This window comes from Dryobates pubescens, chromosome 35, assembly GCF_014839835.1.
Source record: "Dryobates pubescens isolate bDryPub1 chromosome 35, bDryPub1.pri, whole genome shotgun sequence".
Classification (NCBI taxonomy): domain Eukaryota; kingdom Metazoa; phylum Chordata; class Aves; order Piciformes; family Picidae; genus Dryobates; species Dryobates pubescens.
The window spans coordinates 4,593,787-4,607,082 of NC_071646.1; the positions used below are offsets into that span (position 1 = coordinate 4,593,787).

At 47.6% G+C, this 13,296-nt stretch overlaps 1 protein-coding gene across 2 annotated transcripts in view; it reads left to right on the forward strand.

The window, feature by feature from the left end:
• The window catches only part of MAGI3 (membrane associated guanylate kinase, WW and PDZ domain containing 3), a 66,261-nt gene that overhangs the window by 28,916 nt on the left and 24,049 nt on the right, over positions 1–13,296 (forward strand). For both annotated transcript variants that reach the window (XM_054176351.1, XM_054176352.1), the window contains exons 2-6: positions 6,547–6,663; positions 8,411–8,530; positions 10,413–10,622; positions 11,957–12,131; positions 12,963–13,042. In XM_054176351.1, the coding sequence (XP_054032326.1) occupies positions 6,547–6,663; positions 8,411–8,530; positions 10,413–10,622; positions 11,957–12,131; positions 12,963–13,042 (702 nt within the window). The remainder of the gene's footprint in view (positions 1–6,546; positions 6,664–8,410; positions 8,531–10,412; positions 10,623–11,956; positions 12,132–12,962; positions 13,043–13,296) is intronic.

The following is a 13,296-nucleotide window of genomic DNA, read 5'->3' on the forward strand; positions in this document are numbered from 1 at the left end:
AAAATATCTTTGCTGTCCCTCTCTTAAGTCAAATGATTTATTCTCTGCAGACATTAGTTGAGGGAAATTGACACAGCCCAGCAGATTCATTAATGGATTCTGTTAATGAGCATTTGAAAGCTCTTGTCAGGCCTCTCACCAAGGGATTGAAAATAGGTTTTTAAAGTATTTTCTCCATACAGCACTGTTTGAATACCTCCTTCCATATCTATCTGTGTTCAGTTCATTGTTTTCCACACTTGGCAGCCTCTCATTCTCAGGCCTCTGCCCTCTCTCACCAACAGCTTTCCCAAATCATTCCCTGTTGCTCCCTCTGCTGATAATAGCCTCAGTAAATTCAGAGCTTGGTTCTTGATATCTGTGGTCTGCTCTCAGCCCAATTCTCTCTCTTGTGATCCTGGGTTGAGAGAGGAGGTGAGAAATCTGTCAGTATGGCCAGAAGAGATTAAAAAAGATCATTTTTTTTTGCCCTTTTTCATGCCTTTTTGTAATCTAATGAGGTTTGGGGGTTTTATTTTGTCTTTGTAAATTACATCATTTGCACTTCACATCCAAAAATAAGCTGCTGATGTGTTTGGCTCTTCTCCCACGTTTGTTCTGGGAAACCAAATCTCATTCTTTACTCTGTCTGTTCCGTGCATCGTCAGGGGACAATCTATGCCTAGTGACAGCTTGCTGTTTTCAGACAAATGTCACTACCTAGCAGTGATACAGCAAATCAAGATACCCTCTCAGCACCCGAGCCAGACACCTGCCCACTGTGGCCCTTTGGAGGATCTCTGCTGAATTAGTCAAGGGTTGGCCTTTTCTGACGTCGGATCTGGCACTCAAAAGACGTGATTAATTTGGACTTTGGCAGCAGACAGTGTGGACCTACTGCTGGTTGAGTCCCATTAACAGGCAAAGGAGCAGAAGCATACATGTCACATTCCTGAGATGATCTGCATTTGGCCTTTTTAAACATCCTTGCAATGACTGAACTCCAAAGCAGCTGGGCAGAGCTGGATGGTGTGCCTGTGCACTCGAGGCAGCGATGGTTTTACTCCTTGTCTCTTAGGCAGTAATTGCTTCACCTGATGGCAAGCTCGCTACTCCCTGGAGAAGCAACAGTTACCTGGAGAGGAGATCAACCCATGATGGGACCAGGGCCTCAATGTGTTCATCTCAACTTCCTTACCTGCCTGGGAGCTTCTTTTTGGAATGGGCTGAGTTCAAGCTCAGGTTCTTGGATCCATTACCTGGAGGAGGGAGTGGGAGGTGTGTGGGAGTGTGTCCTGGGAGCCCTCGATGGGCCATAGCACTGGACTGAGCTGCTGAGCAGTGCTGCCCATCTCAGCCTTCCTCCCCAGCTGCTGGCCTCTCTCTTCCCCTGAGGAAAAGCAGACTTCCACACAGTAATCCCTCAATGTTTCTGCCCACAAGCTGAGGCAAACCACGTCTGCTGGTCAGACATCCTCAAAATGTTGCTGTCTCCTTCTGTTTTGATTGAAATAATTTGAACCTCCACCATATTTCTTGTACTGGGACTGCTGTGTCTTGGCTGGGTGGGCAGTGCTGTGGGACAGCACTGAAGGTGGGGCAGTGCTGGGCTCTGCCACCTTCTCCATGTCCTGGAATACAGCAGATTTCTGCATGCTTTTGGAGTGTGCTGTGCTCAGATCCGTAACTGCTCCTCAATTATTCTCTGTGAGTAGCTGCTGAGGAATACCAGAAAAATTAACATGTTGCACAGGAATTCAATTCTGCCTTCAGTTTCCTCATGCAACGCTGGTGGCTCATGTAGCTGAAACGTTGCTTGAAATGGCTTTTGCTTAGTCACATCAAAGATTGCTTAATCTTGCCGAACGTATGGATAGCCTAGTTTTAATTAAACACTAACTGTTTTTCACTTGACCAACCCTGACAATTCCTCTTTTAGTAGCTGCTGTTGAGCAAAGCTGTTCAGCTGCTTTCCAACCCCTTCTGTTTCACGTGGGGTTTTCTTGTTCTGTGTTGCCTTGTGCAGGCTTTGTGCTTATGTAAGGTCACAGCTGAGGGGACCTGGGGGTTCTATTTACGCGTGTGGAATGTTGGACTTCCAGCACCGAATTCTGGCCGCATTTCCCCCATTCCGCTAGAAAATGGTGCAGCAGTGCCTAACCTGCACTTTCTTCCGTCCCTGATTAAAACCCGCCTGTGCGCAGCAGGGCCAGGGCCGGGCTGAGGTGGCCTGGGGAGCCGGGCAGCGGCTGAGGGAGACCCAGGAGTTCGCTTTGAAACCCCGCGGCGCGGCGCGGCCCCGCTCCGCCGCCCCCCGCGGGCGGCCTGCGCCCGAGCAGCCTTTCGGCGGCGGGCCCCGGCCCGGACGGAGGCGCCGGGAGGTGGCGGCAGATGCCGCGGCACCGGCTCCTGGCTGCGGTCCTGCCCCGCCGCGGCTCTGCCGCGCAGGAGCCCGACCCCGGCCGGCCGGGGGAGCGAGGTCTCGAGGCCAGCAGCCGGCCGGGTCCGGGCCCACCCGAGCCCCCCTGGCCGGGGCAGGAGCCGCAGCTGCAGCCCTGCCGTTAACTGTCTGGAGCGCAGCGCGGCCCTTTGCCGTTTGCTCCAGGAAGGGGGGAATGTGAGTCCCTGCTATCCTCGGCTCCTGTAAAATCCATTTTAGTGCTGAAGGCTGCAGGGAAAGTGCAAGCCCTGGTAATGAGTTATTGAACAGGACCCTCATGTGCTTTTAATGAACTGTTGCTTTGGAAAATTGCTTTTAGAATGGAAAGTGGGCTTTGAAAAGTTTGAAAGCAAAGCACCAGGTCTCAGAGCGTTTGCCCATCAGCACTAAAGCTCAGTGGTCAGGGAGATGCCACTGTCTCCAGGAGGTGTTGGCATGGAAACTTCAGCCGATGGCTCCCTGCACAGCACAGTGCATGCGTGCCAGACCTCCATGAAGTTGTCCTAGTGCCTGTCCTCCTCATACCTGCATCAAAGCGACATGGGGGAGCTCCCTGGTGGTATCAGAGCAGTCTGGGGGCATGCTCTAGATACTTGGTGTATGAACAGCACCAGCCAGACACAGCCAGACACACAGTCTCAAGCTGTGCCAGGGGAGGTTTAGGCTGGATGTTAGGAAGAAGTTCTTCACAGAAAGAGTGATTGGCCATTGGAAAGTGCTGCCCAGGGAGGTGGTGGAGTCCCCATCACTGGAGGTGTTTAGGAAGAGACTGGATGGGGTGCTTGGTGCCATGGTTTAGTTGATTAGATGGTGTTGGGTGATAGGTTGGACTCGATCTCAAAGATCTTTTCCAACCTGGTTAATTCAATTCAATTCTATTCACTTGTGGCATTATTTTGCTGTATTACTGGGCAGCATCGTAAAATTTTCACAGACTGAATTCTCAGAATTGATTTCTATGTTTAAACTTTGGGCTTTGTGTTTGGTGGTGTGGTTTGTTTTGGTTTTAACCAACGTTGCAAATGGAGAAATTGAGTTCTCCCCAGCAGCGTGGTGACGCTGGTCTGTTTGCAGTTGCAGTGTGTATACCCCAGCATTCCCTTGACAGGGTGGGTGTATAAACAGCTGTCTCTGGCCTGTTTCAGTACAGCAGCAAAGGCGACTTCTCCGCTGTGTTTTGTGGTGTGAGGAAGAATGAAAGCCCCTACCCTTGTTTTCCTGCAGTGTCTCTCTCACACATACTTGCTGCTGACCTTCACAGCGCTGTATTTAGCTGTAGTGGTTCTCAAGCCTTTTTCCCTTCTGCAGTCACTGAGTTTTCCTTGCCGAGCTGCAGTGTGCATGTCCTCACTTAAACAGTTCCTTTGTGGTTAATTTAAATTAAAACTGAAAACAAGAGGCTTCTGCCTGTTCATCTTGCAGAGCCCGAGTGGTATAAAGTGCGTTATTCCTCTTGACTGGTCCCTGTGTTGCGTGTGTCATCCTTCAGAGACAGCTCAGCAGCACAACAAACACCAACTCGACATTTATTAGGTCATTTCAGAGAGTCTGGTACATGAGGTTCTCCTAAAAGCCTCGTGAAGCAATGTAAAGGAGCATGTTCAGCTGCTGAAGGGGGAAATATCTGGCTTTTGCACAACAACAGGCTCTGGAGGTTGCCTAAAGCATCCTCGCTATTACTTTGTTGTTCTGCTTTCTAATGCACACCATTCTCTGTGACTTTCTGTCATTTTTCTCTCTGCCTACTGTTGTGTTTGACTTTCTTCTCTTTTCCCCAGGCAATCCTTTCAATCTTCCTGTTTAGTCATCTTGCTCTCAGAGTACAGTCCACTCTTTTAAGGTTTTAACGTTAACATTAACCCCTCAGTGCTGGCATATCCCTAGCAAGCAGCTTCGCTTTTACTTTGTTTTGGGGCCGAGTTGATATTTACTGGAAAAGGTTTACGAGCTTTTAAATTTTAAGAGCTGAGGAGGGCAAGATCAGTGAATAAATAAAGTCTCTGTAATTCTACATCCAGTGCAGATTTCCACCTCGTGCCAAGGCTTTTTTTCCGCCATGCAGCACTCTGGCCACGGCTCACCACCGGATTCCTGCGTGTGCATTGATCTGCCCAAGTGAAATACGGGGCCATTGTTAGGGCAGCCCTGTGGATCTGCCTCTGGGAGGGGGGGGGCGGGGGGATGGATGAGCCCTTGGAGTGGGAAAACATTTTTAATGTTGAGAAACCATCTTGTCTACAAACAATAAAGCAATTTCTAGTAACAAATGGAAAATATTTTTTTTTTCCTGCTGGAGATTACAGCATTTGTTTTCATTTTCCATGACATGTTTTGCTCATTATGCTGCAGGAAGCAAATCCAAAGTTTTATAAAGAACAGCTCGTGATGGCAAAATAGGGAATTAAGCTGGGGGCTCACTGCCATAATAACAGAGAGCATCGGGCCCGGGGGAGCCGCGGAGCTGCTGCCAGTTTGCGTTCGGGAAGGAGCCGGGGGACAGGGGTGCTGCTCACCCCCCAATGTCTGTGTCATCTGTAGAACTGCTGGGAGGCTGTGAGCTGTGGTCTGGTCTTAGTGCTGTGAATGCTTTTTGTCTTTCTGGACATAATTTAAAGCTAAATGACTGTGTTACAGGAGGGTGAGAAATGGGCTTCATCTGGCGCTCAGGGCTGGCACTCACACGGGCAGCACACCCAGTGCCTCCTGGGGCCTCTGTGTGTGGTGAGCTGCTGCTTTGCTTGGGAGGCTCTTTGGGTGTGCTTACTCCATGGCCAGTGCAGACCTCTAAAGGGAGGGCTCAGAGGTAAACTTGGGTGTCACTTCTAAGTGCTTCCCAACGTGACATTGTTTGGCTTGAGGGAAGAGGCTTCAAACCAAAACAGAGGTTGCCGTTAGTAAGGGAGGTGGTGTGGGAGAGAGGAGCATAAAGTGTGCATCTGCCCTCAGCTTGGCTAAAAGGAAGGAGAGGGACAGACTAGCCAAAACCAAAAGGTGCACCTGGCTTTGCAACAGGGACATGTTTGGGAAAACTTGGTAACTGGGGGGTTGGCTTTTGGTGGGTTTGTTGTTTTTTCCCCTGGCTATGACATTCTTTGTAAGCACAGCAATCTCAGTTGGGGGTGTGAGCGAGCTCTGCATTAAGGCTGATGTGGGTCTGCAGCCTGTTTTGCCTCTTGAGGGAACCTGTTCAGTCGCTGGTCTCAGCAGCCCCAGGGGCTCCTGTCAGAAGCACTCTGGTAGGTCCAGCCTTCTCGTGGCCCGTTGCTGACACAATTTCAAAGGAGCAGTTGTCTGTTCCAGCTTTTGTTCCCGCTGCTCTGAGATGCCAGCATACGCCTGCTGCTGGCTCTCTTCTGGATGGGGCTGGGGAGACAAAGACAGAGCCTTTCCCTAAAGCCCTGAGTGTTCTGCTGTGATACAGAACTTAAATTTATCAAGGCCACTGACCCCTGGTTAATGTGCTTTCTGGGGAGATGACAGGGTACAAAAGATTGGTCTGTACCCTTCTGTCAGAAGGATGAAGCAGTAATACAAGAGCTCAGTTATTTGTGTGCTGAGGGGGCCTTGGTTATCAAGTGACATGACAGATCAACTAATGATACCTGACAGAAGTATTGCAAAGGAGTAATTGTAAAAAGCTTCTCTTCTATTGTGCAGTGCTTAAAAAAAGGAAAATATTTTCTTGTTATCATATCAAGAATGCAGATTCCACGTGACAAAACATTGAATTCAGATGCCCTGCCAGTGGGTGTGAATCGAATGGAAAGTGTTATCTCTAGGTTTTGAAGCAATTTCCTGTCTGTAGAGGCTTTTCATTTTGGTAATAGATGTTGGGGTTTAATATTTTTCCATTGATTGCCAAACAGCTCCAGAATATTGTATTGCTTGGGAGATAGGCTGAGTGGTTGTGTTGCTCTGCTGTGCTCCAAATCACCATGCCAGAGTGGAGCAGAGGGTCAGGCTTTGGAAGCACTGCAGGGTTTTTCCATTCAGGTCACTGCATTCGAAGCAAGCCAACTCTTTCTGTTGCTTTCTTCTTTTGTGGTGTTGATGGCAGTGGAATGCTGTGCAGCTCGTGAGAGCTGCTTCGTTTTTAAACTTATTCTTGTTTGTTGTTTCTTTTAAAGGAAAAGTCATCAACAAGGACCTGCGCCACTACTTGAGCCTTCAGTTCCAGAAGGGCTCAATAGACCATAAACTCCAACAAGTGATCAGAGACAATCTCTACTTGAGAACCATCCCTTGTAAGTATGTATAAAGATCAGCCTCATTTGATCTGCACCCTGCTAAGGGCCACATAATTTGAGAGCTTGAAATGCCTTCTCTCTTAATCTGGGTTACAGATTTACCATGCAGCAGGAATTTAGGTAAATGGCTTTGCTAGAACAGTTTTACATTTGAAGCTGCAGTACTGACTAACAGAACAGCAAAAGCTCAGAGTGTTTCAGTGAAGTTTTACTCTTCAGAAGTTTGTCAGTTGTTGTTAGAGTAACCACAGCCGCCGTGGGAAGCAAACCTCCCTCAGCGTGATCGAGCAGTGCTAACCACCTTGCTTTTGTCAGTGTGTCTGGTTTGACACAGAGAGGACCTGGAGAGGCTCCTGTGCATTAGGTAGAGCAGCACAGCTGGAAGGGGAGTTGCAGGAGGGGTTACATGCAGAAAGGTGCAGGGGAGCTGGTCTCTCATTGAAAAGGCAAGGAGGTGATGGCAAGAGGGAGAGTGCAGCCCTGGCCCAAGAAGAGGAAGGAACAGCACATGGGCAAATTTTTGTGCACTGCAAGAATTAATTAGAGAATCTGGCTGGAGCTCTCTCATCAGCTGTGCCAGCCCTTCTGCTCTTAGCATCTGCTGGCATCTCTGGCTCCGACCAGCACAGGTGTCGCTTTGCCTTCAGCAAGGCGCCCGAGGGCTGTTGCTGCTCCACGAGCAGGCAGTGAGAGAAGGCTCTGCTCAAGGCACAGGACACTGACAGCTGCCAAATCCCCTGGCCTTGCTTCTCACCCTTTTGTGCCATTTTATTTCTTAATTATCATAAGACCATCCTTTTCCTTGTCTCAGAGCTTCACAGACTAAAAAGAAGGCTCATCACTAACTACTGAAATACTCATTGCGCTAACAACTTTTCTTTTTGGAGTGTGATTTTGTTTGTAACTACAGAAATTCACTCTCAACTTGCCATTGTTAGCACACTGAGTGTGCCCAACAGTTTGTGACTTTCTTAATAACAGCAAAATGCACTTTAGTTACCAGCAGCTCTTGTCCATGCCTGGGAAGGAAGAAAAAACCCCAAACTAACTGTGCCTGTAAAATTCTGTTAGGTTTTGGAGTCCTTTCCAGGAGAGCTTTAGTTAAGCTATTACAGCTGTGGGAGCACCTTGAGAACTTCCCATGAACACAGCAATTTGTTGCTTTGGTGGGAAACCCTCACCTGCAGCGAGGGTTTGGAGTAGCTGAGCTACACTCTGGATGTGAGCTTAAAAAAAAATGGTTTCAGTGCCCAATTAGGGGTTTGGTGGCCCAGGAATCAGATGTCCTTGGTCACCCTGAGCTCCTTGCATGTCAGTAGTTAGTGCAAGGTGGGAGCAGGGAGCAATGCAGCACCCTCAAAGCTGCCTTAAAATCCCACAGCTCTTAAACATCTCCCCAGGACCCCAGGCTGTGATCGCCTGGTCCTGGCACCGTCCCTTCCACAGCAGAAGGTTTTGGTTCACTGAGCATAAGAAAAAATTCTCTCCAATTACCACCTCACCCAGCTTGCTTTCTCCTTAATACCAGGACTGTGTTCCTACCTAATGTATTAGCCTGGTTTTTATACATTGTTGTTATACGTTGGCTTGCTCAGCAGTGTTCTGACTCTTCTTTTACCAGAGTGACACCAGCGTTGTGTGAAGATTCACAAATACATTGTTCCTGCTGGATTGTACAGCAGGTGCACTTGGTAAACAGGCAGCACTTATGTCTCTTACAAGAGTGTTTTCTCTGTCTTTTCAGGCACTACAAGGGCTCCCAGAGATGGGGAGGTCCCTGGGGTAGACTATAATTTCATTCCTGTTGAGCAGTTTAAAGCACTGGAAGAAAGTGGAGCCTTGCTAGAAAGTGGAACATATGATGGTATGTTGTTGGTGTTTAATGGAATGGGAATAATGACCCAGTTCTCATATCCAGTCTTTTGGTCCCAGTGTAGCTTCTTGTACCCAGGAGGTCTCAGTTCTCCAGCCCACTGATGGTCATTACACTGGTAGAGTGGCAATAGTAACTCTGACTTTGGACTACTTGTGGAGAGGAGCATGCTTTAAAGCTCTCTACAAAATCCTCTCAATCAGTCAGTGCCAGTTGGTTATTTTCCCTACTGCATTTTTGAGGAAGCATTCTGAAAGCATTTGTCTGTGCTTGGTACAGTTTTGTTTTAACATAATTCAGTCAATTTAATTTAAGCCTTTGAGAACAGAGCTGTGTTCTTCTTGGAGGCACACATCCAAAAGACAGAAGGCAAGGGAAATTCTGATACAGCAGGGGGAAGAAAAAGTGTTTTGCAATGAAAAATTGAGCAGTGCTGGACCAGATTGTCCAAAGCTGTATCAAAGTGGCTTTTGTTAAATGTGATGGGGAAAAAAAACCTCCATTGTAATGAAGGATCCAGTTATCCAGAGGAGTCATGGAGCTGCCACCCTCTGAGGGGCTTTTGCTTTGCTTTGGTTTCTTTTAAAAGGTTCAGTGGCAGTCAGGGGTAACTTCAGAGTTCCTCAAGTCCCTGTACTCTTGGGTGGGGAGGGTTGAACCAAAACCCACCTTTGTTTGAAGTGGGAGGGAGGAGAGACCAGTTTGGCTGGCTCAGCCCTGGGGGTATCTTGCACTGCTGTGGGTGGGTTTCAAGTAAAGATTGCCTGGTTCTGCTACTTTTACCTATTGAAGAACTCTCCTCTTGGCATCACAGAAAGAACAAAGTGCAGGCATCAAAGTCCATAAAACCTGACATCTGATCTGGCTAGATTTCTTCAAATATATAATTGTACTTGAAATCAGCTGAATTACAGGCAAAGACAAGAAGTCCAAAGCAGAAAGTTCTGAGAAGGGCTCTGTAGCTCCTGTTTGACATGTCTCATGCTGTCAGTTAATATCAGCCTGTCTGTGGAAGCCTCCTAAGCAAATTCAGACTCCTTAGCTTCCCATTGTTTGACTGTCACCACTTTGAGCCTCACCCTCACTGATACTGAAGGCTTTCTTCTGTATTTTGATTCTTTTTTTTAAACATGGTCAAACCAAAAAGCCACCAAAAGTTACCCCAGCAGCAATTCTGGGAAGCTCAGTTCCCTAATAAAAATCATATGAGCAGTCAGGAGAGAGGTCAGTTGCTGAAATTCTTTTCCAGAAAACAACAGATGATTCCTAGCCTTTGTGGTTTAGATTAAAACAGTCACATCCAAATCTGTTCATTTTTTTTTCATACCAGATGAAGCTGCATTAACAGCTCTGTTGAGCAAGTGTATTGTCAGTGGAAAAAGATAGCACTGTAGTTTTAAATCCAATTATGTGGAGCTGGCTTTATGTAAATAAATGTTTTGTTTCTGCACAAAAGGGATCTGCTCTCTGACTTGGGGTGTTCCAGTTGCTGTGTATTACTGTGCATCAGGATAGAGTCAGGGCAATTGATTGTCACTGTTTTGCTTCCCTCAGACTGTTGCCCAAGTCTCTTTATGGAGTATCACTGAATTCCAGGCAAAGTAACAAAACTCTTTCTCTGAGAAGGCAGCAGGACAGAAACTTTGAAGCCAACCTCCTGTGTTCTGATGTCCAGTTGCACCTTTGGCAGAAAAACGGTGTAGGAACAAATACTTTCTGACTCCTGGCTTTTGATGGTGCTGATGTCTTCTTTATGAAGTTAAATTACAGTTCAGATCTCCCCAAACCCTTGTTTTGTAGGCAAGAAAATGTTTGCTGCCAGTGCTTTGGTGTCTCCCTGCTTTGGTGACCTTCATTTCCGTCTCATTGTCAGGTAATTTTTACGGCACTCCGAAGCCTCCAGCAGAGCCCAGCCCTTTTCAGCCTGACCCAGTGGATCAGGTCCTTTTTGACAATGATTTTGATACTGAATCACAGAGGAAAAGAACCACATCTGTCAGCAAAATGCAAAGGATGGACAGCTCTCTCCCTGAGGAAGAGGAAGAGGAGGAGAAGGAAGCAGTTAATGGCAGCGGAGGGATAGGTTGGTTGACAAGGGAGAAACTCCCTGGAGTGTTGTATGAATGGCTAAGAAGTGTCCAGATAACATTCGTGCTTGCTTGAAGCTCTTCCTCAGTCCTGGTGGAGTTTGAAGGCACTTTGCTGTTCAGACTGGGGTGTAGAGTTGATTTTGGAATGATCTTTTAAAAAGAAACAGCTGCTCTCCCAGCCAGATGTGCAATTGCATCATAAAATGCACAGCTCAGTAGAGAACATGTAGTGCTGGGTACCAGCCAGTGACATGAGGAGGAAGGAAGGAAAAATTTATCCACTCTTCAAATAACAGAATCCTTTGCAGAGTGTGACTCAACCCCTGCCAGTGGTGCTGCTCCAGTCGGGGAGCTTGCTGAGCTTGTGTGCAGGAGACGCTGGTGAAGGGCTTGGTTTAAGGGGCAGCACTACCTCAACCTGGGACGTGTTCAGATGATTTGGTGAAGGGAGCTGTGGCACAACCTGAAACTGCCTGAAGGAGAGTTTGTGGGGAGAAATAAAGCAGTGTGTGTGGAGATTGGCCCTGTGTCCAGTGGGACGTTTCAGAGCCTGGCAGGATGCCCTCTCTCTTTCGCTGTCATGGTTACTCATCTCCAGGGGGAGAGCACTGATGGCGGAGAGAAGCTGTCAGTTTGCATTTGCAGATGATCCCCTTGTGTGAGTGTTTTAAGACAGACTTATATTGACCAGACCTGACCTCATCTTGCCAGCTCAGGGGCTGGCAATGCCACAGCACAGGGTGGCCAGTGGCTGGGCTGGTGGTTAGGTGAAGGTCAGGGCCATTGTTGTGCGGTGGAGGATGCCAAGCGTCACGTTGGGACTGAAGGGCGGAGGCTTGCATTTGAAGTTTCCTCCAGGAATTTTTGGGAGCTTTTTGTGGCTTGCAGGAGGGTGGTGTTTGTTTTATGAACAGTTTGGGTCTTCTCTGGGCTTTTTTTTTTTTTTATTGTGGTGCTTTAAGGAGCACTGGTGGGATCTGATGGGGGGGGGGGTGGCATTACCGACACTGCTCTCTATGCAGGAGCAAAGTGTAGTTAACTTGGATTTCTGCCAGCGTTGATTTTTCAGCGTAGGCTCAGACACATAATACAAGGTTAATTCTATTTGGCAGGAGAAGAGCAGAGTTCAGTGTTTTCATGTCAGCTTTTTCAAAGTTCATAGCAGAGAAAAAAAAAAAATAAACAAAAAAAAAGAGAAGTGGAAAAATGCACATCAGACACAGGGACGTGTTTGACAGCCACTCGTCGCCAGATTAGGAGGGTGGTTCTTTGTGAGAAACAAGACAAACATCTGGCAAATAGTAACACTTTCCCTGAACAACTGCAGAAAACAAAGAAAAACATTCAGATTCTCCTGACTGGATGAAACCTGTTCCCAGCTACAACCAGACAAGCAGCTCCATGGACTTCAGAAATTACATGTCGAGGGATGAAACCCTGGAACCGCTGCCCAAGAACTGGGAGATGGCCTACACGGACACTGGCATGATCTACTTCATCGAGTGAGTAGAACAGCACCGTGCAGGGCTGCTGTGCCCCTCAGGAGAGAGGTGCTGATGGCTGCAGCCTCGGAAGCTGCCTGCTGCTCTTTCACCTCTCTTCTGCTCTTACTCCTTTCGCTTCCCTGTGAAGTTTGATGCATCCCTCCTGCTTCGTTCCTTGCTGTCAGTCGTCTTTGCTGTGTGCTCCTGTGGCTGCCTCGCACAGGAGGACCTCAGGGGTCCACATGCAGAGGCTGTTTGTGATAGGAGTTTAGTATCTCACAAAATGCAAAGCTGGGTGGGTGTTGCTCCATGAGGTCAAACGTCATGCAAACCTCGCTATCTCAAATTCCACTGATACCCAAGGTCCTGTTCATTCTTTCTTTGCTGCCTCTGTTCCTTGGCTAGGAACGTGCTTAAAAACACAACAGCATTGATGAAAGCCCAGGCTGGGAAGGCAGCTCCTGTGCCAAACATCCTCATTGATTAATCTCTAAAGGAAGCAAGAACCTTGCTGAGAGTTAAGCATAAGAAGAGGCTACAAATGTGGTTTTTCTTTCAGGTAGAAACAGCTGATGGTCCCACATGAGCTCTTGGGGACAGGGTGGGGAGTGTGTGTACTGCTAACATTTCACATCTGTCCTGGAGAGTCTCCACTGTGCTCGTACCTCTGAGCATCAGTGTTGCCTTTTTTTAGTGCTTTATGATGTGACTGAGGCACAAATAAATGCTCCATTCCCTAAAGGCTATATTTAGCTCATGGTGGTAAATATTTAGAAGTTAAAAGTAAAGCAACGTTTCTTCAGTGTGAGCAAGTTCTCTTCTTCTAATGGGACATGGTCTGCTCCACAGTCATAACACCAAGACAACCACCTGGCTTGATCCACGGCTCTGCAAGAAAGCCAAAGCTCCTGAAGACTGTGAAGATGGAGGTGAGATGTTCAGAACTCCTTTGTTCCCTGTGACTGATAAATGTCTGAGTTTATCACAGCTGGATGTGATCCATTACTGCTGTGTAGAGGCTTCTTCCTGCTACATGTGACACTGGAGCAGACAGTGTGGTGCTGAGTGTCCCTAGTTTGATGGCAACATGGATTTATATGAGACTGGGAAGGCCCATAGTGTGTTTTTCCTGGAGCAGTAGACTCTGAATGGTGGGTTTGCCTGCATTCCTGAGACCAGAACG